The sequence below is a fragment of the Syngnathus scovelli genome, chromosome 1 (assembly GCF_024217435.2).
Source record: "Syngnathus scovelli strain Florida chromosome 1, RoL_Ssco_1.2, whole genome shotgun sequence".
Taxonomy (NCBI): Eukaryota; Metazoa; Chordata; class Actinopteri; order Syngnathiformes; family Syngnathidae; genus Syngnathus; species Syngnathus scovelli.
The window spans coordinates 7,741,214-7,759,567 of record NC_090847.1 but is presented as its reverse complement, the minus strand read 5'-3'; the positions used below and the strand labels follow the sequence as shown (position 1 = coordinate 7,759,567).

The 18,354-nt window shown below is 44.4% G+C and overlaps 3 protein-coding genes across 11 annotated transcripts in view; 2 read left to right on the top strand and 1 right to left on the bottom strand.

Moving 5' to 3' along the window:
- Nucleotides 1-11,331, top strand: part of ankhd1 (ankyrin repeat and KH domain containing 1) — a 28,683-nt gene extending 17,352 nt beyond the window's left edge. For 5 of the 6 annotated variants that reach the window (XM_049732891.1, XM_049732881.1, XM_049732874.1 and 2 more), the window contains exons 16-39: nucleotides 620-882; nucleotides 1,038-1,322; nucleotides 1,422-1,929; nucleotides 2,094-2,233; nucleotides 2,319-2,430; nucleotides 2,658-2,803; nucleotides 2,887-3,029; nucleotides 3,376-3,589; nucleotides 3,739-3,914; nucleotides 4,353-4,515; nucleotides 4,599-4,694; nucleotides 4,797-4,913; nucleotides 5,003-5,171; nucleotides 5,451-5,647; nucleotides 5,712-6,052; nucleotides 6,213-6,365; nucleotides 6,447-6,596; nucleotides 7,006-8,542; nucleotides 8,711-8,894; nucleotides 9,093-9,218; nucleotides 9,333-9,584; nucleotides 9,766-9,950; nucleotides 10,503-10,670; nucleotides 10,735-11,331. In XM_049732891.1, coding sequence (XP_049588848.1) covers nucleotides 620-882; nucleotides 1,038-1,322; nucleotides 1,422-1,929; nucleotides 2,094-2,233; nucleotides 2,319-2,430; nucleotides 2,658-2,803; nucleotides 2,887-3,029; nucleotides 3,376-3,589; nucleotides 3,739-3,914; nucleotides 4,353-4,515; nucleotides 4,599-4,694; nucleotides 4,797-4,913; nucleotides 5,003-5,171; nucleotides 5,451-5,647; nucleotides 5,712-6,052; nucleotides 6,213-6,365; nucleotides 6,447-6,596; nucleotides 7,006-8,542; nucleotides 8,711-8,894; nucleotides 9,093-9,218; nucleotides 9,333-9,584; nucleotides 9,766-9,950; nucleotides 10,503-10,670; nucleotides 10,735-10,794 — 5,885 coding nt within the window. In that variant the 3' untranslated portion in view covers nucleotides 10,795-11,331. The remainder of the gene's footprint in view (nucleotides 1-619; nucleotides 883-1,037; nucleotides 1,323-1,421; nucleotides 1,930-2,093; nucleotides 2,234-2,318; nucleotides 2,431-2,657; nucleotides 2,804-2,886; nucleotides 3,030-3,375; nucleotides 3,590-3,738; nucleotides 3,915-4,352; nucleotides 4,516-4,598; nucleotides 4,695-4,796; nucleotides 4,914-5,002; nucleotides 5,172-5,450; nucleotides 5,648-5,711; nucleotides 6,053-6,212; nucleotides 6,366-6,446; nucleotides 6,597-7,005; nucleotides 8,543-8,710; nucleotides 8,895-9,092; nucleotides 9,219-9,332; nucleotides 9,585-9,765; nucleotides 9,951-10,502; nucleotides 10,671-10,734) is intronic. The other variant, XM_049732865.1, reaches the window with a different exon arrangement.
- Nucleotides 11,332-12,107: 776 nt separating this feature from the next.
- higd2a (HIG1 hypoxia inducible domain family, member 2A) lies at nucleotides 12,108-13,425 on the top strand. The gene is made up of 2 exons (XM_049733559.2): nucleotides 12,108-12,346; nucleotides 13,031-13,425. The coding sequence occupies exons 1-2, from the start codon at nucleotides 12,154-12,156 to the stop codon at nucleotides 13,195-13,197; spliced, it is 360 nt and encodes a 119-aa protein (XP_049589516.1). The 5' UTR covers nucleotides 12,108-12,153; the 3' UTR covers nucleotides 13,198-13,425.
- Nucleotides 13,426-13,532: 107 nt separating this feature from the next.
- Nucleotides 13,533-17,646, bottom strand: cltb (clathrin, light chain B). 4 transcript variants are annotated; one of them, XM_049733453.1, is made up of 6 exons: nucleotides 17,240-17,646; nucleotides 16,686-16,732; nucleotides 16,141-16,258; nucleotides 15,934-16,045; nucleotides 14,787-14,840; nucleotides 13,533-14,486 (listed from the first exon to the last, which is right to left on the bottom strand). In XM_049733453.1, the coding sequence occupies exons 1-6, from the start codon at nucleotides 17,403-17,405 to the stop codon at nucleotides 14,315-14,317; spliced, it is 669 nt and encodes a 222-aa protein (XP_049589410.1). In that variant the 5' UTR covers nucleotides 17,406-17,646; the 3' UTR covers nucleotides 13,533-14,314. The 4 variants fall into 4 exon arrangements, with proteins under 4 accessions (XP_049589410.1, XP_049589401.1, XP_049589428.1 ...); XM_049733444.2 differs by having other exon boundaries at nucleotides 16,141-16,261; nucleotides 17,240-17,644; XM_049733471.2 differs by lacking the exon at nucleotides 14,787-14,840 and having other exon boundaries at nucleotides 17,240-17,641.
- Nucleotides 17,647-18,354: the final 708 nt, after the last annotated feature.

Below are 18,354 nucleotides of genomic sequence, written 5' to 3'. Positions count from 1 at the left end.
GTAGGTAGGTAGGTAGGTAGGTAGGTAGGTAGGTAGGTAGGTAGGTAGGTAGATAGATAGATAGATAGATAGTCTCTGTTTTACTCTCTTAATACTGTGACACGGTAAATTATCATGTACTTTGTACAGTTTAGAATTTGACTTCCAGTCCTAGAAATCAAGTGTTTTAATTAATAAATGGAGGATATGATTAGATTAGCTAGCGTGAATCCAGAGGCTGTTAGAGATTTGCTCACTCCAACTTATTTTGCAAGAACCACACGGTAGACAAGCAAGTTCTTTTAGACACCTGCAGGTGGAGAGATCACTCGCTACAGGAATGAAATCTGGAGCCTCTCCCAACTGCAAAGGCATATTTATTAAGAGAAACAGAGTGGGGGTATGAGTGGGCTGAATAGAAAGCCCTTGTCCTCTAGTCTAAACATCTCAGGGGATGTTTTACGACCTTGTGATAAGGAGGACAAGGTAAGGTATTTATTACCTGTTGCATTCCAACATAATCCTATGATAAAGATAACCTGGAAAACCCTAACAGAGGCGAGGGAACTTCACATCTACACCTTTAATGTCTGCTTAGTGCTAATTAATCCAAAATCACAACTTTTCTATTCCAATCCAGGTGCGTCCAAGCAGAGACAGGCAGCACTTCAGCCTGGCATTCCCAGCTCAGTTGGCCGGGGACCGGAAGCAGAGCCTCTGCCGCCTTTCCACCTGTGCCAGCCTCTGGAGTGCATTGTGGAAGAAACTGAGGGAAAGTTGAATGAGCTAGGCCAACGCATTAGCGCTATTGAAAAAGCCCAGCTTCAGTCGCTAGAACTCATCCAAGGGGAGCCACTCACCAAAGACAAAATTGAGGAGCTGAAGAAGAGCCGAGAAGAGCAGGTAACCCGTTGTCCACTATCAAGTCCAGGTCTTGCTCTGTCTCAAGTATTTTAGTACTAGTTATTAGACTTCCCTCTCAACTTAATTTTGCCTACACATGCAATTTGGCATCGCAGGTTAAGTTGGTCAAACAAAGATATTTGTCGTCTTTTCAGGTTCAGAAGAAAAAGAAAATCTTAAAGGAGCTGCAGAAGGTGGAACGCCAGTTGCAGCTAAAAACACAACAACAGTTCACCAAAGAATACATGGAAGCGAAGGGCTTGAAGGAAGAGCAGGAGGCTGGACTGAGTCAAGGGCCAGGCCCAGGTCCTGGAAGTACTTCATCTGTTCCTGGGTCCCTTCCTCTCACGCCAGCTGCCCTTATACGCTCCAGCTCTGACACGGATGAAGAGGCGAACAAGGACGGGGAGCAAGACGAGCTCCCTGGGGAGGATGAAGAAGTTAGTTTTCATTCTTAATACTTTTGAATGAGTACCTTTCATTATTGCTATTGGATGTTTGTGGCTACATAAAGCATCTTTTTTTCATATCCTTGTCAGGATGACGATGACGATGATGATGATGACGAGGAAGAAGAGGAAGAGGAGGAGGAAGAAGAGGAAGAGGAGGAGGAGGAGGAGGAGGAGGAGGAAGAAGAAGAAGAAGAAGAGGAGGAAGAAGGCTCAGAAGACGAGGCAGATCGAGAAGAAGATTACACCAAACTTCCCCAAGTGGGCACCATCCTTTACAGAGATGGGTCACAGCCCCCTCTGCCCCTTTCACCACAGGCCCAACCCCATCCTCAGCCACCGCCTCCACCTCTCCCAACTGCCTTCGTTCCTGTCCAGCCTCTGCCAGATTACAACTCCTCAGAATACCCGGGTAGTACCAGTCCCGACCTCCAAAAGGTGCTGGTAGGACAGCAGACATTGGGCCAACAGCAGTCGGGACAAGGCCAACAGTTGACTGGGTTAGCTCCTGGAATGATACCTCAGCAGGCCCCAGATGGACTCATGGTTGCTACACCGGCACAGATGCTCACAGATACGCTGGATGACTTAATTGCAGGTCGGTGCCTGATGCTCTAAGTTTCTGTGATCAACTTTGAAAGTAGTCCCACTCAAAGCCGATGGTATACGAAATTAAGCAAGGATGTGTAGGCATGGCTCAAAGCAAAATGTTACCTTCACAATTTTATGCTTCTCCTAACTTTCTCCATTTTGGTATTTCAGCTGTGAGCAGCCGTGTGCCCATGCTGAACACGAACACCTCACCCACTCCCTTGTCCCAACCACCCACACAGACGTCTGCCAACATCTCCTCGCCACCATCTGTGCTACCCCTCTACCCCTCTGTTGACATTGATGCCCACGTAAGGCACTTTGACATTTGCCAATGTACTGAGACATGACAAATGTAAATGAGAATGTTCAAATAATGAATTGTCTTCTCCGCAGACGGAGAGTAACCATGACACCGCGCTGACATTGGCTTGCGCCGGAGGACACGAGGAACTGGTGTCTGTCCTCATTGCACGAGGAGCCAACATTGAACACCGTGACAAAAAAGGTACAGCGGAACTTTGTTTCACAAATGTGCGTTTGCAAAACAATGTTTCCCATTGAAAGAAAATGAAATTAGCCCCCTGGCCCCAGGACCAAGATATGTTTACCTGGTGCTGTGCGGATTTAAGATTGAAGATGTTGAACCTGAGCTGCTTATTTAGAATGATCAAAGGTTTCTTTAAGTAAAAAATAACAATAATAAACAGTAAATATTGGCACTGTTCTGCCTAGGTTTTACTCCTCTCATCCTGGCTGCTACTGCTGGCCATGTTGGAGTTGTGGAAGTTTTACTCGACAAAGGTGGTGACATTGAGGCGCAGTCTGAGAGAACCAAAGACACACCTCTCTCTTTGGCCTGCTCGGGGGGACGACAGGAGGTACAGTAATCATGTATTTTGATGACACTTTATTGTACTGGCAGTCTTAAAACTTCTTTCCATATTCATTATTGTTTAATCAGGTTGTTGAATTGCTGCTGCTACGAGGCGCAAATAAGGAGCATCGCAATGTTTCTGACTACACGCCTTTGAGCCTTGCGGCCTCTGGTGGTTATGTTAACATCATCAAGATACTCCTCAATGCTGGAGCTGAAATCAACTCCAGGTGAGGGCAACTACTCCATGAGATGTTAATGACCAATGAGTCATGTATTTGATGATTAACTAATTTGCTCTTGATACTGATATACAATTTCTACGCCGAGAAATGAAATATTAAAATAAGCAATTTAAAAGCCTGTTAGCTTTTCACATAAACACACAGTTGTTCACACCATAGGTAAATATAGACTTGTGATTAATGTCTAGTTAATGGGTGACAATGATACAGTTAAATATATTAAATAAGTGCTGCATATTTCAAGTATTTTATTGTTTGGAATAAATGTGAATATACCATATTGGACCTCATAATGGGTGCATAACAGTGTGTTTAATAACTTTCCCACCAGGACTGGCAGCAAACTCGGAATCTCTCCTCTGATGCTGGCAGCAATGAATGGTCATGTACCGGCAGTCAAGTTGTTGCTGGATATGGGCTCAGACATCAATGCCCAAATTGAGACCAACAGAAACACAGCTTTGACCCTAGCCTGCTTCCAGGGGCGCGCTGAGGTTGTTAGTCTGTTGCTGGATCGCAAGGCCAATGTTGAACATCGCGCAAAGGTGACAAATCTTATTTCTTCGTCATGAAAGGTTCTCAGTATTTCTTAATATTCTTTGATTACTTTAAGTAGAGCCACATCCATATGTTTATCATAGATTAAGTGAGGTTGTGGTCGTTCCAATAACTATTGGATGTCTCACTTTTGCAGACTGGGCTCACTCCTCTGATGGAAGCTGCCTCAGGAGGCTATGCTGAAGTGGGCCGTGTACTGTTGGATAAAGGTGCTGATGTAAATGCTCCACCCGTCCCGTCATCCAGGGACACTGCTCTCACCATCGCTGCTGACAAGGGCCACTACAAGTTTTGTGAGCTGCTCATCAATAGGCGAGTACTTTGAATTTTTGTGTGCGAAGATCATTTTGTTGGGTGGCGTTCAGTGTTTGTCTGCCATTTAGGAATATCAGAAGTATCATTTTGCACAATTTAACAGTACTGACTCATTGTGTCAAGCCTATTCAGTGTTGGGATAACTTGAAATTTAGATAGGCAGCTAGCGTGTGTTTGTAAATTGCAAGTAAAATATTCTGCTAGGAACATTTAGCAAATATTCATTATTTAAAAAAATGGCGGATGGTGAACAGCTCTGTAGCTTTTGTTGCTTGTGCTCAGCATTATAGAGCTTTCAGAATTAACAGTTCGCCCTCAGTGTTTGATATTCGAAATGCTATGAAGTTCACGCTTTTTCTCATGTCTTATGGAATTAGCTTTTGAAGCAGTTTGAAAGTACTATTCTGTAATTCGTAATGCTCCGCAATTTTGCAGGGGTGCTCATATTGATGTACGGAACAAGAAAGGAAACACACCGCTCTGGCTGGCAGCAAATGGCGGCCATTTTGACGTGGTCCAGCTCTTAGTGCATGCAAGTGCTGATGTGGATGCAGCCGACAACCGCAAAATTACCCCTCTCATGGCTGCTTATCGCAAGGTGCAGTATGGTCACTAGTTAGGATTATATCTATGGCTCTTGTAATTGATTTTGGGTCTTTATGAAATTATGTTACGTTCTAGGGTCATGTAAAAGTGGTGCAATACCTTGTCAAGGAAGTCAACCAATTTCCATCAGATATTGAGTGCATGAGATACATAGCCACCATCGCTGACAAGGTAGGCATTTAATTCATTTGTGATAGCAGATCATTACATGGGTTTTTGCCAGACCAAAATACAATTCAAGCCAACTTATAACTTTTCTCCCTCTCTATCTAGGAGCTTTTGAAGAAGTGCCACCAGTGCATGGAGACTATTGTCAAAGCCAAAGACCAGCAGGCAGCTGAGGCCAACAAAAACGCAAGCATTCTCCTCAAAGAGCTAGATCTGGAGAAGGTAATGCCTGCTAGTTGCTGCGCTCTGGGAGTTGACAGCTTCCAAATAAACAAGCCAATGTGTCATTTAAATGGCTTTGTGTTCTTCAGTCTCGAGAGGAGAGCAAGAAGCAGGCTCTGGCTGCCAAGCGAGAGAAGCGCAAAGAGAAGCGCAAGAAGAAGAAGGAGGAACAGAAGAGGAAGATGGAGGAGGAGGAGGGGCAAAAAATCAAGGAGGATTCATCGGATATGCAGGAGCTCAAGGAAGATTCTGCTGAAGGTGATTTTACTGACATTAGGAATTTGCTGCATCAATCTTGGGCACGTAATACCAAGTGCAACAGTGTGATGAGTTGTATTTCACCATTGTTAATACTCATGACCCTTAAATTAAAACTGCCAAGTTGAGCCATTTTGGGAAGTGTTTCAAATGCGGAATTGCACATAAGTGGGCATCCACTGCATAAGCCGGATAATTAAAATAAGTGATGACAAGAACATATAAGTACTGTATGTGGGTAATATAGTAATTTCTCTCATTCACTATGTCCGTTCTCAGAATCAGAGGTTCCTATTGAACCACCCAGTGCAACGACCACCACCACCATTGGGATATCTGCCACCTCAGCCACTTTCTCCACAGCTTTTGGGAAGAAGAGAGCAAGTGTAGCTACAACCCCAAGTACCAACCGCAAGAACAAAAAGAACAAGACTAAGGACTCGCCAAATGAACCTATAATATTACAGGATCCGCAGGTGAGTAGCTCTTAGTAGTTTGTGCTTATTACAACCGTTAATACACCATTTCTTGTTCTGATAGGTTGCACTAGCACAGCACAAGGCTGACAAGAACAAAATCCACGGGGAGCCCCGAGGCGGAGGTGTGACGGGTGGCAACAGCGACTCAGACCCTCTGGACAGCACCGACTGCGCCAGCGAAAGCAGCAGCAGTGGTGGAAAGAGTCAGGAGCTTAACTACCTCCCTGACCTCACCTCATCTACGTCCTCCTCATCATCATCCTCATCCTCCTCTGCCCCATCCTCAGGGGTTGCCCAAGCCCAGACCATTCTGGTTGGCCCAGAAAAAAGACACTGTCCTCAGCCTCCAATAGAAGCCAAGATGGACAAGGTCACTGTGTCGATCTCAAAACCAACACAAAAGTGAGTCAAGTGTTTTTGGATGTATGGATGCCATATGTTGGGGGACGGGGCTGTGTAGCGAAGTAACGATAGCTGTGTTTTGATTTGTACTTTTCCTATTCTAATAGAGACACATTTACATTCATCAAAATGATAGTTTTAACTGCTTATTTCTCTACAGAGCTCCAGACATGCATGACTCCAGCACAAACTCACTGCCCTCCCCGTTCAAGACCATGGCTCTTCCAGTTACTTCACCCAACAGTAAGCTTAGCCTTACAAGCCCCAAGAGGGGCCAGAAGAGAGAAGATGGTTGGAAAGAGGTTGTCAGGCGGTAAGTGTGTGTGTGTTTTAAACCAATAACACATTTGATTGATAATACTTTGCTCAATCTGGCTATTTGCTTCTTTTGCAGATCAAAAAAGCTTTCTGTGCCAGCTTCTGTTGTGTCACGTATCATGGGCCGCGGGGGCTGCAACATCACGGCCATTCAAGATGTGACAGGAGCCCACATTGATGTAGACAAACAGAAGGACAAAAACGGCGAAAGGATGATCACCATAAGGTAGGTATTACAGCAGAACAATTGAAAGAATTCAGACACTACAATGTAGTTGAATGCAATTTTCTCATCAGTCTGCCTGATTTGATAATGAATCAAGCTTCATTTGACTTTACAGTAAACCTAACTTATAGGACCAAAACATTTATGTATAATAAATCTGATATTGTTTATCGCATATCAAATTGCAACATTTAAGGATAAAAATGACGATTAGATTTTTTTTCCCCCAAATCATGTGGCCCTAATAGTTTTGATACTCACTTGTGAACTGAATGACTAGCTCAAAAGAATGGTAACTAGGGCCATGCTGAGTCATTTTTTCTAATTTATTTCTTGCAGTTTGAACCAATTTTCTGCTGTGTATTTGCATTTGCTCGTTGGCGTAATTAGGTGTACTTTGTTGTTGCAGAGGGGGCACGGAGTCTACACGATACGCAGTCCAGTTGATCAATGCGCTAATCCAAGACCCAGCCAAAGAACTTGAGGATCTGATTCCTCGCAATCACATTAGAGTACCGAGCTCCAAATCATCCTCGTCGTCCTTTGGCAACAGCACAGGGGGGGGCAGTGGTTCAAATTTGGGACCAAAGTCCCTCAGCTCCCTGGTTACCGCCACAGGCGTGTCGTTCCAACCCTCTTCATCCTCTTCATCATCTGCTTCTCAGGCAGGAGGAAAGATGGGGAAAGGGCTGTCATCAAATGTCAGACAGCCTTTCCCCGTATCGCTGCCACTTGCCTACGCTCATCCCCAGCTGGCCCTACTGGCAGCTCAGACCATGCACCAGATCAGACACCCTCGGCTGCCCATGGCGCAGTTTGGCGGTACTTTCCCTCCCACCGCCAGCACCTGGGGACCATTCCCTGTGCGACCCGTGAGCCCCGGCAGCGCTAATAGCTCCCCCAAACACAACGGAGGAGGTGCAGCCGGCTCGGCCAGACCTAACTCGACCAACAGTGAGCATGGCAACACCGCCAGCTCTGCAGTCACCACGACCACCAACACGACCACCACGAGTGCTCCCAGCTCATCGCCAGCGTCGGCGATGACCCCTGCCCACAATCCCACGCCATACAACCCTCAGCCAAGCATCCTGACACCCTCCTCAGCCAGAAAACAACTCTTCGCCCCCGATCCGAGGTCTGCCGCCGTCACCTCCGCGTCCGTCGCCACCCCTGTGACCTGCAGCGGCAGCGCGGTACGAGGTGCAGGGTCTCCAGCACAGCACAGTTCCTCCACGGCTCCAGTTAATGCTTCCCAGCAGCCGGTGGGAAATATCTCACAGCCTCCCCTCCAGCAATTCAAAACGGAGCCCAATGCTGTTGTGACGTCCGGAAAAGAGAAACCCCCTCAACATGCTGAGAGTCACCCCATTCCCACCAGCGACGGCGTCGCTTCGGCGAGCTTCGCCGCAGCCTCTGTGGCTTTGCCTCCCAAAGCAGAACCTCGGCAGCAGTTGCCTGCCCCACCGTCCTCCATTTCAGCCACAGACCCTCCCCCGGCACTCCTGAACTCCCAGCCAAACCCCCACCTCACCGCAGTTCCTCCTCCTGTCCTCTCGCACAACGTTGCGCACCCTAACAATACATCGCCACACTTCTCAGCCCCCGCGCCAAGAGTCTCCCACCGTATGCAGCCACCTGGGCCTTACTACTCTCTTCCCGAGCAGCAGCAGGTGCAGACGCAGCAGCAGTCACAGTCTGTGTTCGTGCCCTTCAATCCGCAGCAAGAACCTGTAAAACAGACACAAAACCAGACCTCCCAGCCTACAAGTTTGCCTCTGCAGGCTCAAAGTCAGGCCCAAGGCTCTCTTCAGGTCTCTGCTAATCTTGGCATGATGAATGGTTCCCAGATTCAGCATGTGGCGAACGCTGGCAAGCAAATGCCACCCAACTTTGGTCCTGCAGGCCTCTTCAATTTCAGCAGCATCTTTGAGAATAATAACCAGGTACAGCAAATTGACTGAGACTGTGGGAGAGTGAGATTAACCATTTTGAGGTTCTTGAGGCCATTTTTGTAACTAATAAGATAGCCATTTTTGCATCAACTCTGTCCTAGAAATGTGATATTTATGTCAGTACAGTACTTAGTAATTTGTTCAATTTTCACCGCGCAGGTGGGAAACAATCAAGTGTGGGGCCATCTTCCTGCTCGCTCGCCTCCAGAACCTTCGTACTCCGCCCCGCCGGCTTACGTGAATGTAGGCCAAATGGAGAGCATGATTCCTCCGCCTCCTCCAGACAATTCCAAAGCTCCAGGTTACCGCTCTGCCTCTCAGAGGATGGTCAACAGCCCCATCGGTATGGACTAGTTGACTAAATGTATCCAATTTCATTTTTTTTAAGCAAGTGTGACAGCCATCCACAACAGCCGTTTGTCTGAATAAACCACTATGCATGTTTTTAAATTTTGGAGGACCTCAGTCGTTATGCACTTCAAATGAACTGTCAACCAAGATGTGTATGAAAACTCCAAATGTATTCTGTCTGCACCCACAGCATTGACCAGTTATGCCACCAGTATCTCTGGGAGTCCGGTGTATCTGCATGGCCACACGGGAGTCGGCACACCCTCATTCAGCAGGCAGCACTTTTCCCCTCACCCTTGGAGTGCATCCACATCTGGTAGGAGCCACAAAATGGCTTTTCTGTCACACTTAACACCTAAAACACTTCAGTCAGACAGTTTTCTGCTGAAGTCCACTTTCAATGTCTCAATTTGGCCTCATCCTCCAATAGGCGATTCTCCTGTTCCGCCTCCACCAACAGCGTCAACTTCCAGCCTCTCCACCTCGGCTGTGGCGCCGCCACCCCAGCAGAAGCAAGGCACCTCCTCGCAGCAAGATCGGAAAGTTCCTCCCCCCATCGGCACAGAAAGGCTGGCAAGAATCAGACAGACAGGCTCGGTGAACCCCCCTCTCCTCACCACCAGCTACACAGCCTCTGTTGGACAGGGAGGCATTTGGTCATTTGGTGTTGGCAGTGCTTCAGGTTCGACCAATCATTTTAATTACTCTACTGTTGAAAAGTGTAAATGGCATTTATAAATGAGAAAAAATATTACTATCTTCACTTCATCAACCTTTCTTATTTAAACTAGTCCAGTTTTGGAAAAATCAACATCAAGGTTTTTTTTTCTGTCCTCTTGCTGAACTGTAACCTGTTGTTACAGAGGGCATGTCTGGTTGGTCCCAGCCCCTGATGAGTAGCCACATGATGCATCCTCACATGCAAGCGGAGCAGTCAGCTTTCTCTCAGCACCAGCCCATGGAGCAGGATGACACGGGCATCGCCAATCCCGCTAATAACTTCCACCAGCCTCAGCACATGCCCAACACCTACATGGACTTCCCGAAGGTAACGCAAAGCAATAACTATGGGATACACGGTTTAACGTCTGTATTGGCATTTTGAAGATACAAACGACGCACGTGCAGTAAACCGTTAATCCTGGAAGATACGGTCCAGACCCACCGAAAATGCAAACAAAATCTGCAATGTTTTTGTTTCATATAGATTTACCCCTCCATCTGCTTCAGTTAACTTTAAACTTACAGAACCCCTTGAGTAGAACCCAATTGATAAATCAGCTGGCTGATATGAATTGGCAGATATTAGACAACAGATCATGGCACATTCTTGCTTTAAAACTGACATTAGATCCTATAGATGACCTTTTGTATTGCTTGACTTGTTTAGGATGTGATTTATGGACATGGTGTGGAGCAAAACAGACTGGGCATTGACAGACTGGGCATTGACACTCTATTTTTGTGTAGTTTGCGGTCCTTTACTTACAAATTCTGGTTAAGTCATCTGTGTAAGAACAGAATACAGTCCTAAAACCTGAATTAAGCCCTTTGTGAAAACAAAAACCAGGGTACATATAAATATTGTGTTCTGCATCAGGGAATGCCCATGTCAATGTATGGAGGGACCATGTTGCCCCCTCATCCACCAATGGCGGAGGGGCCTGGGGGACCCATGTACAATGGTTTGCATGCTGGCGACCCTGCGTGGAGCCCCATTATCAAAGTGGTCCCAAACAACGCAGACAACACTGACCCACAACAGCAGGTAAGGTCCCCATCTTGTCTTGTCACGTTAGATGTATGACTGATTTGTTGTTTCCCAACTTCAGATGTGGCCCGGCACCTGGGCGCCCCATGTGGGCAACGTGCACCTGAATCATGTCAACTAGACGTCCTCCGCAATTAAAAAAAAAAAAAAAGACAAAAAAAACCAACAGAAAAACACGGCTTACCAATGGATGATTCTGACCGATAATGACGAAGAACAAACATATTAACACGACTAGAGTTGCAGAGCAGAGGATGAAGAATTGGCAGTACTCCCAAACCCGTTCTTGACGTGCCTATTTGAAAGGAGGAGGGAGGCGAGAAGTTGAGTATTCTAATGGTTCAAACAATGTTCGATGGCCTGTTCAACAGAAACCGTTCTGCATAGTATAGTGATTTTGACTTAAACCCGCATTCACCGTTTTTTGGCTGCAAGAGGCTGGACATGAAGTAGCTATTTAAACTCGGCCCAGACCTATTTGATTATTACCTAAAGAGAAATCAGAACCTTTTAGAGTGGTAAATACATGTATAATTGTTTACATACTAAAAAGGGTTAAAATGAGAGTAAATTTCATGTCGTATAGTGGCTCTACTTTATGTAGCCTGTATTAATGTGAAATATTTACCTTAATATTCAATAAAAAGGTTGAAAAGTTTTTGTCTTTTGAATGCTGTCTGTTTTGAGTCAACCCAAACAGCGTGTTTACAGTGAAACAGAACTGGGGCATAAGACAAGGTGGAATTGAGAATAGTTAAAAATAAGTGTTGGCACAAAAGATTCGAAATGCTACATCAGTCTCAATTTTTACAACATTCAAGTGATTTTTCTTTTCTTTTTTTTTTTTAGTACTAAAGGACAAAGTTTTGTGGTAAGCACTAATTATATCACTTTTTAACCATACTACATTGTCATGTTTCGATTTATTTTTCTGTCTTTAACGTTTTACACTCAGAAACTTCAAATGTTTAATGGGGGAAAAATAATTGCACTTTTTGGGTTTTTTCTTTAATTCTCTCAGAGTGTGCCTATTTACATGAAAAAAAAAAATCTCCTAAAAGTTCAAAAAACAAGTCACCCTTTGCTAAACAAAAGTTTTCGGGTGCGGGTTTTTCCGAGTGAAATGGCTGTCGTACATACAAGGTCCACAAATTGTATTGTTTCAATAGCGACATAGTGTCGATATCAGTATTTGTATCAATCCGCCTACCACTCCCATGTGACGAGCACGCACTTTATCCTCACTAGTAGGACAACTAGTGAAGTTCTACACCTTAACTGGTAAACTTATCTAATAGTCATAGTAGCACGCAATAGTCATCCCGTGCACATTTTTGCCTCAGTCGTAAAATGTGCAACATGTTCAACTTGTTTGACATGTCGCCCACATTCAAGACTATTATTGTGAAGCGTGATGCGGAAGTCAGAGCGGAAAAGTGGCTGTTTAACTTGCAAGCTTCCGCTTCCACGATAAGCAAACATGGCGGCGTCCACAACTCCAGTAATAGCCGACCAAACGCCAACAACTTCGGCGTCGGGAAGAGGGAACATCCCGTTTGACATCTCGCATCCTCCCATCATAGAGGGCTTCAACCCTTTGCCGAGGGTCAAAGATGAAACTTTTAAGGAAAAGTTCTTGAGGAAAACCAAGGACAACCCGTTCGTCCCGATAGGTGAGTTACACAAGCTCTGCCATGTATCATCGAAATAATTTGTCTTTTTGTTTAATCATACTCGGCGTCAAGCGCAACGATCAAGCCATTAGTCAAGACGTAGAACCTTGCTCTTCCAAAGTCGATCAAATTACTCGTTTTTCTGTTAAACTGAAAGCTTCTACCGCAGTTAATGTATGCAACCACTCTGTTGCTAATTTTAGCCACCAGGGGTCACACTGGCATGGCATGATGGAACGTTTTCTCAGGGCGGAACTTATTTTTCATTTGTTTTATATTTTTGTCGTGAAAGTGTTTCTATACTTTTCTAAACCGCCATTCTGAGGAAACTACTGCGTTTGTCATAGTATGCTTGAATTAGATACAAATTTGGGTTGAGGCATATGGACTGATATTTGTGAGAAAATAAATCTGATGATCGTTCTACCAAAAACTGTCCAGTTCTTGATTTGAAGATATTATCCGTTTAATCGGAATCGAATAAATTAACTTATTTAATCCCTCAACGCTTACGGCGGAAATACACATAATTTACAGGCATTTGAACGTTTGACAGCCGCCGACACATGACTTGTGTACAAAATCAGTAAGACATGCTGCATCGTTCTAATGTCCTGTTCACTGATACCTACGGAAGTAATTAATACATGCTGAGCCAATGCCACTTTTCTGTGCGTCGCCCAGGTTGTTTGGCGACAGCGGGAGCGCTGATGTATGGCCTGCGAGCGTTCCACCAGGGCAAAACCAGACGGTCGCAGTTGTTGATGCGTGGCCGCATCTTTGCCCAAGGCTTCACCGTCGTTGCCATTGTCGTCGGTGTTGTTGCCGCTGCACTCAAACCCAAAGAGTGAGGAAGAGGCGGCACCGCAAATGCACAATATTCTGTCCGCAGAGAAAAATAAGACTGTTTGAAGGAAGCTCAAAATGCGATGTGTCTATATAATATCTAGGTGTCAATCAGTAGGACGGCGTTATTTGGAAAGATATTTGGGCATTTGAAATTAGGCTTACAAACTGTGCTACATTACTCCTGCTTTGATGTTATGTTATTAAAATGATCCAACAGGTAACTTTGGAAATACGTCTCATGTAAGATTAATTTTAAATGTATTTCTATACGGCCATACAGAAGGAAGGTCACTTACTCTACAGGCGACAAAGCTGTGACAAAATGGAAAGATGCAACTACAAGTAATTCATTTTTTTTATTGACCAATTCTAAACATTCGCTTTCCTTGGGTTTCATCATATCCAAATAGGCAACATGTGAAATAATTTTTAAGTGACAGTCGATTGCAGCATATAAAATGTGGGTGAAATGAGAAAGCAACTCAATCCTTCAAATTCTCAATTTGGATGCAGTAACGTTTCTTGGTTGGGGATTATTTTTGCTGCTGCTTTGAAATGCTTTTCAGTGTAAAAGATGACATCTAAACCGTATTGGCTTAAAACAATCATTCTAAAGTTGGTGATTCTACATTACTCAGAGGCATATGTGGTTACAATCTACATGTGTGCATATATGGCCTCAACAAGTCAGTAGTGGACTGTGAATGCCCCTCCAGATCTTCTTCACCTGCTGTGTGCATATGTGTGTGTGTGTGTGTGTGTGTGTGTGTGTGTGTGTGTGTGTGTGTGTGTGTGTGTGTGTGTGTGTGTATATATATATATATATATATATATGCGCACACTCAAAATGTTGGCAGAGGCATGCATTAAAACTGTCCAAAATCATCATAACTTAAAAAGGGTAACAAATGGCTAACCTACTGTAACAATGTCCTGATAAAACAAATTAACAATTGAACGGTTCATGTTCCCACAAGTGTGAGAGTTCAAACATGTAGGCATCAAGAAAGGTGGTAAGGTTCTATCCTGTGTCGTGGGAGTTTTCTGCAAAAACAGGTTTACAAACATTTTGTGGTGTGACAAGTGAAAAGACAAAAGTCGTGCGAGCGATAGAGCTTCCTAGCGGACAAGAGGGCTCTGTTTGAGCGAGATGAGTACTGAGCGCATCCGAGACACGTCCTTTGCCTGCTTGTTGGTCTTGGGGTTGAAGTCGCACAGGTGGGCCACGCGCTCCCATGCTGATGCGGGGCCATCGCCCTCGCTCTCGGCCAGGAAAGCCTCCTCCGATGCTCTGTGGGCGGGAGGCTCCGTGTTAACGCGTAACTTTTAACATGCAGCTCACGTCATGCCACACTTGCAGGACGAACATGTAAAACCCAAACCTCGCAACTGAAGATTTAGATTTTTTTCAGAAACAGCGGTCATTAGCTCGACATATGTGTTATAGATGACTGCTACATTTCTAAAATTGGGGGGCAGGGTGTGTGTGTTTTTGGAGGGGGGGGGGGGTGCTCTGTGTGAGAGGGACTAAAGAGGTGCCGGAGGTGGAGGAGGCATCCAACATTGAAAGGCATAAGAATTCTAAACCTACACAAAGCCTTTTAGATCAGAGTCGGGCTGTTTGTAGAAAGCCTTGTCGGCAATCCTTAGTAGACAGGCAAGGCCAAGTAAGCAGGAAAGAGAAGGAGACAGAGAGAAGAGTGTCAGTCACACAACAGATAACATGTTAAAACTCAACTACTACTAAAAGAGGGACGGTCAAGCAAATGACAATGAAGTAGTGAACAGACACAAGTGGGGAAAACACAAGCAATACTTTGTCAGACTTGGGCAAAGTCTGTAGGAACGTGTGAAAGAAAGACCTGTTAGCGTCACAAGTGGGTGGTGGTGGGGGTCAAAATTGATAATATGTATATACTATAATAACAAAAACAAGCAATTATGTCACTAACCTTTTTCCAGAATGACTGCAGTGTGTGTCTAACTCATACTGCAGTGTATATTTTAAAATGGGGTGAATGATTTTGCAAACAAATATGTGGGTACATCACATCGACTTTTCATGTTTCAAGAAACAATAATATGCAAACATGTGGACTGCACTTCTTAAGTACTAAACCTATCTAGACAATATAAATATATATAAGTAGAAGAAAATAAGCCTACTGACCGAAATAAACTTTTTTTTCCCTTCCAAGTTGCAGCCTTTGCAATTTGAAAATTGCATTCAATAACATTGCAATGTCAATTTGAATTGGATTTTATTGTTCTTCATTGTGGGACCTGCCAAACCTTTGCTGGAGTTATGGCTGTATTTTCCATATTACAATTTAAAAACAAAACACCAGTAGTATTTTTTGTGTGGTTTTCTTTCATGAATGGAAGCGGAGAGGCTGGACGGAGAAGCTTCTTTAGACTAGCAGCGTGGGAAGAACTTGCCATGTCATAGTGATCACAACAGCCAATTGTTTAAAGTGCAAAGCAACCTCACGACTGGAGAGTCAGTGCTCGCGTGTTCTGGTAAATTTCCATGAAAGCTCCTTTACATTTTATGCTTAGTTAATTCTCTTTTCATTATTATAACTGAGCAGCGCTAATAGTTGCTGTGAGAGTGTCTTCGCCACAGAGTGAGGTGACATATTTTAAGTTAATTATGCAAAAGACATTTTATTATTGATGCCTACATCCGGTGTCGTTGGCATGCCAACAGGTGGACGGACATGCCAGATACTACTAACCTGTTGTTGGCCTTGTTCTTCTCCATCTGCTCGCTTTGGTGCACGTGCCAGTCTTCCAGCTCTTTCTTGGCCTTCTCTCTCCACTCTGCTTCTGCCTCCTTGGATGCTGAGTCTTTCAGGCGTGTGCACCACAACCAAAGAAACCCCAATTTGCTACATACTGACTCAAGTATGAAGCATAATGTGATCAGTGAGTGGCAGACTCACCTAAAGCTTCGAGGCGTGCTTTCTGTTCCTCCCGCCACTTGCGTAGACTTTCTGGTTCTTGCCTCTGAATATCCACCTGTGCGATGGCTGCATAGTTGTCCGTGGGACCGTTCGACTCCTTCTAAACGACAGGAAATGTGTCGGTTATGAGAGCGATCACATGAAAACAATTTGCTCTAGTTTTAAAAATAAATAAAAAAATCACCTGTATTGGAACCCTGCGTAGGATTGGGGCTCATTCGAGAAAATTTCCAAGACAACAATTCCAAGAGTGTGAAAAATCTTATTGAATTTGAATTCAAGGATAACCAAATTCATCCACCACTATAACACCCCAAAAGACAGTGTTTATTTGACAGTATAGGTCACCGATAGCTGGTGAAACAACTACGCTACATGGTGACTGAATAATTAGAAGTAATTGATGTCATTCGAGGGCAACTCCACCCCAACTAAATTCAACTTTAGAAGCTTTTTAGATTAAAGACAGTCCCTTTACCTCGACTCGTAAACACGTACGCCGCTTTTCTTCTTGCTTAACTCACCTGAAACAGATCCCCGTTCACTGTGGCGGGTTCCTCTCCAAAAGGGTCTAACATCATGACAAAACAAAATCAAAACATTAAAATGACAATTTTTTAATAGTGTTCGGTGTTACTTAATTGCTGCACTGGCCCAGTCTCTTGTTATAGTGACAAGTCATGCAAAAAAATGCTGCAGCACTTGTTTGGTCTGTTGAAGACTTCCGGGTTGAGTTGACGTAAAGACAACGTTCTTTAGATTGTGTACGATAAAAAAAAAAAAAAAAAAAAGCGGGGGTGAACGATATGACGCTTACACGACTTGAGTAGACGGTATCGCTTTTTAAATGGAGCTATTACACTAGCATTGATGCTTTTAGGCTAACCGGCTAAAGTATTATAAATGTCTAGATTATCACCGTAGCTTGTTAACGTCATAGTAGTAAACATGACTGCTACGATTGCTCGCCATTTCGGCGAGCAGTTTAATGATCTATCAAAGTAGAGCTTTCATGTTCGCTCAGGCTATGTTAGCTTTCGTTAGCTCCTAGCTGTTAGCTGAGCTTTTGGAAACTTGCCGTAGTTGCTCGTCGGTGGCACCGGGGGCTCTTCTTGGCTTTCCACCTCGTCCAGCACCCCAAAACCTTCGTCGTCGTTCTCTATACCCGCAATCTCACTCTCCTGCTGCGCTAAAAAGGCGGCGGCCGGGTCCTCTTCTGTCAGATGCACTCCGTTGTCAGCCATCTTTAACTAAAGTGTTGCCTTGAAGTTTAACTAAGCTTAATGTGTGTTATCAAGGCAAACAAACCTTTGTTTAATCACTAGCGGCCCAGCAACCGAGCGACTGATGGATGTTTAACCTGTAATAGCAGCGACAGCGCTGAAAGTCAAATCGACATTCGATAAAGCAACCAGCAACTTTATGCCCTCACTGATGATGATTCATGTTTTCGCCACTTGATTCAATAATCGACGATGGAAACGTTCAGTCACATAGGCTACCATATCCTGATATGTAGTTCCATCTGCTGGCCACCATTTGTATTGCAGCCAAATTTTGTGCTTTAATTTGTCGTCAACCTTTTTGGAACGGAAAGTTACTTGATAGTACTCATAAATCCCAAACCTCAGTTTGATACACAAATCACCTTTATGTTATTACAAACGTAATGATATTTCACTCACCCGAAGACACTGATCATGTTAATGATTTTTCATAAGTAATTAACAGTATTGATAGAACAGATGATAATCGGTGTGCAACACTTGATCATTAGACATTTTTGCAAGTGTTTATGTTGATCGCTTCGATGACCTTAAGAAAAATGACACACGCATGCACACACACACACGCAAGTATTGTTTTCTGTGTTTTAACTGTAGTGGTTGCCGTGATATAACTCAGTATCACCCCACTGATGGAATGAATATGCTGTATCCTTCAAAGGCCGGATTTGAAGGCCACATGCCGTCATTTCAGGTATACTCCATCCGCACGCCTATGTTTAAATAAATGCAGTCCGGGAGCCTTCAAATCTGGTCTTCGTTTGAATGGAGACAGGCCCTGGGCGAAGGCTGCTTCAGTGCAAACTTTCCTCCTCTATGCTACGACGTCGACTACTACTACTACCAGTACTACTACTACTACGACGGCTATTACTACTACTGCTACTACTGCTGCTGCTGCTGCTAC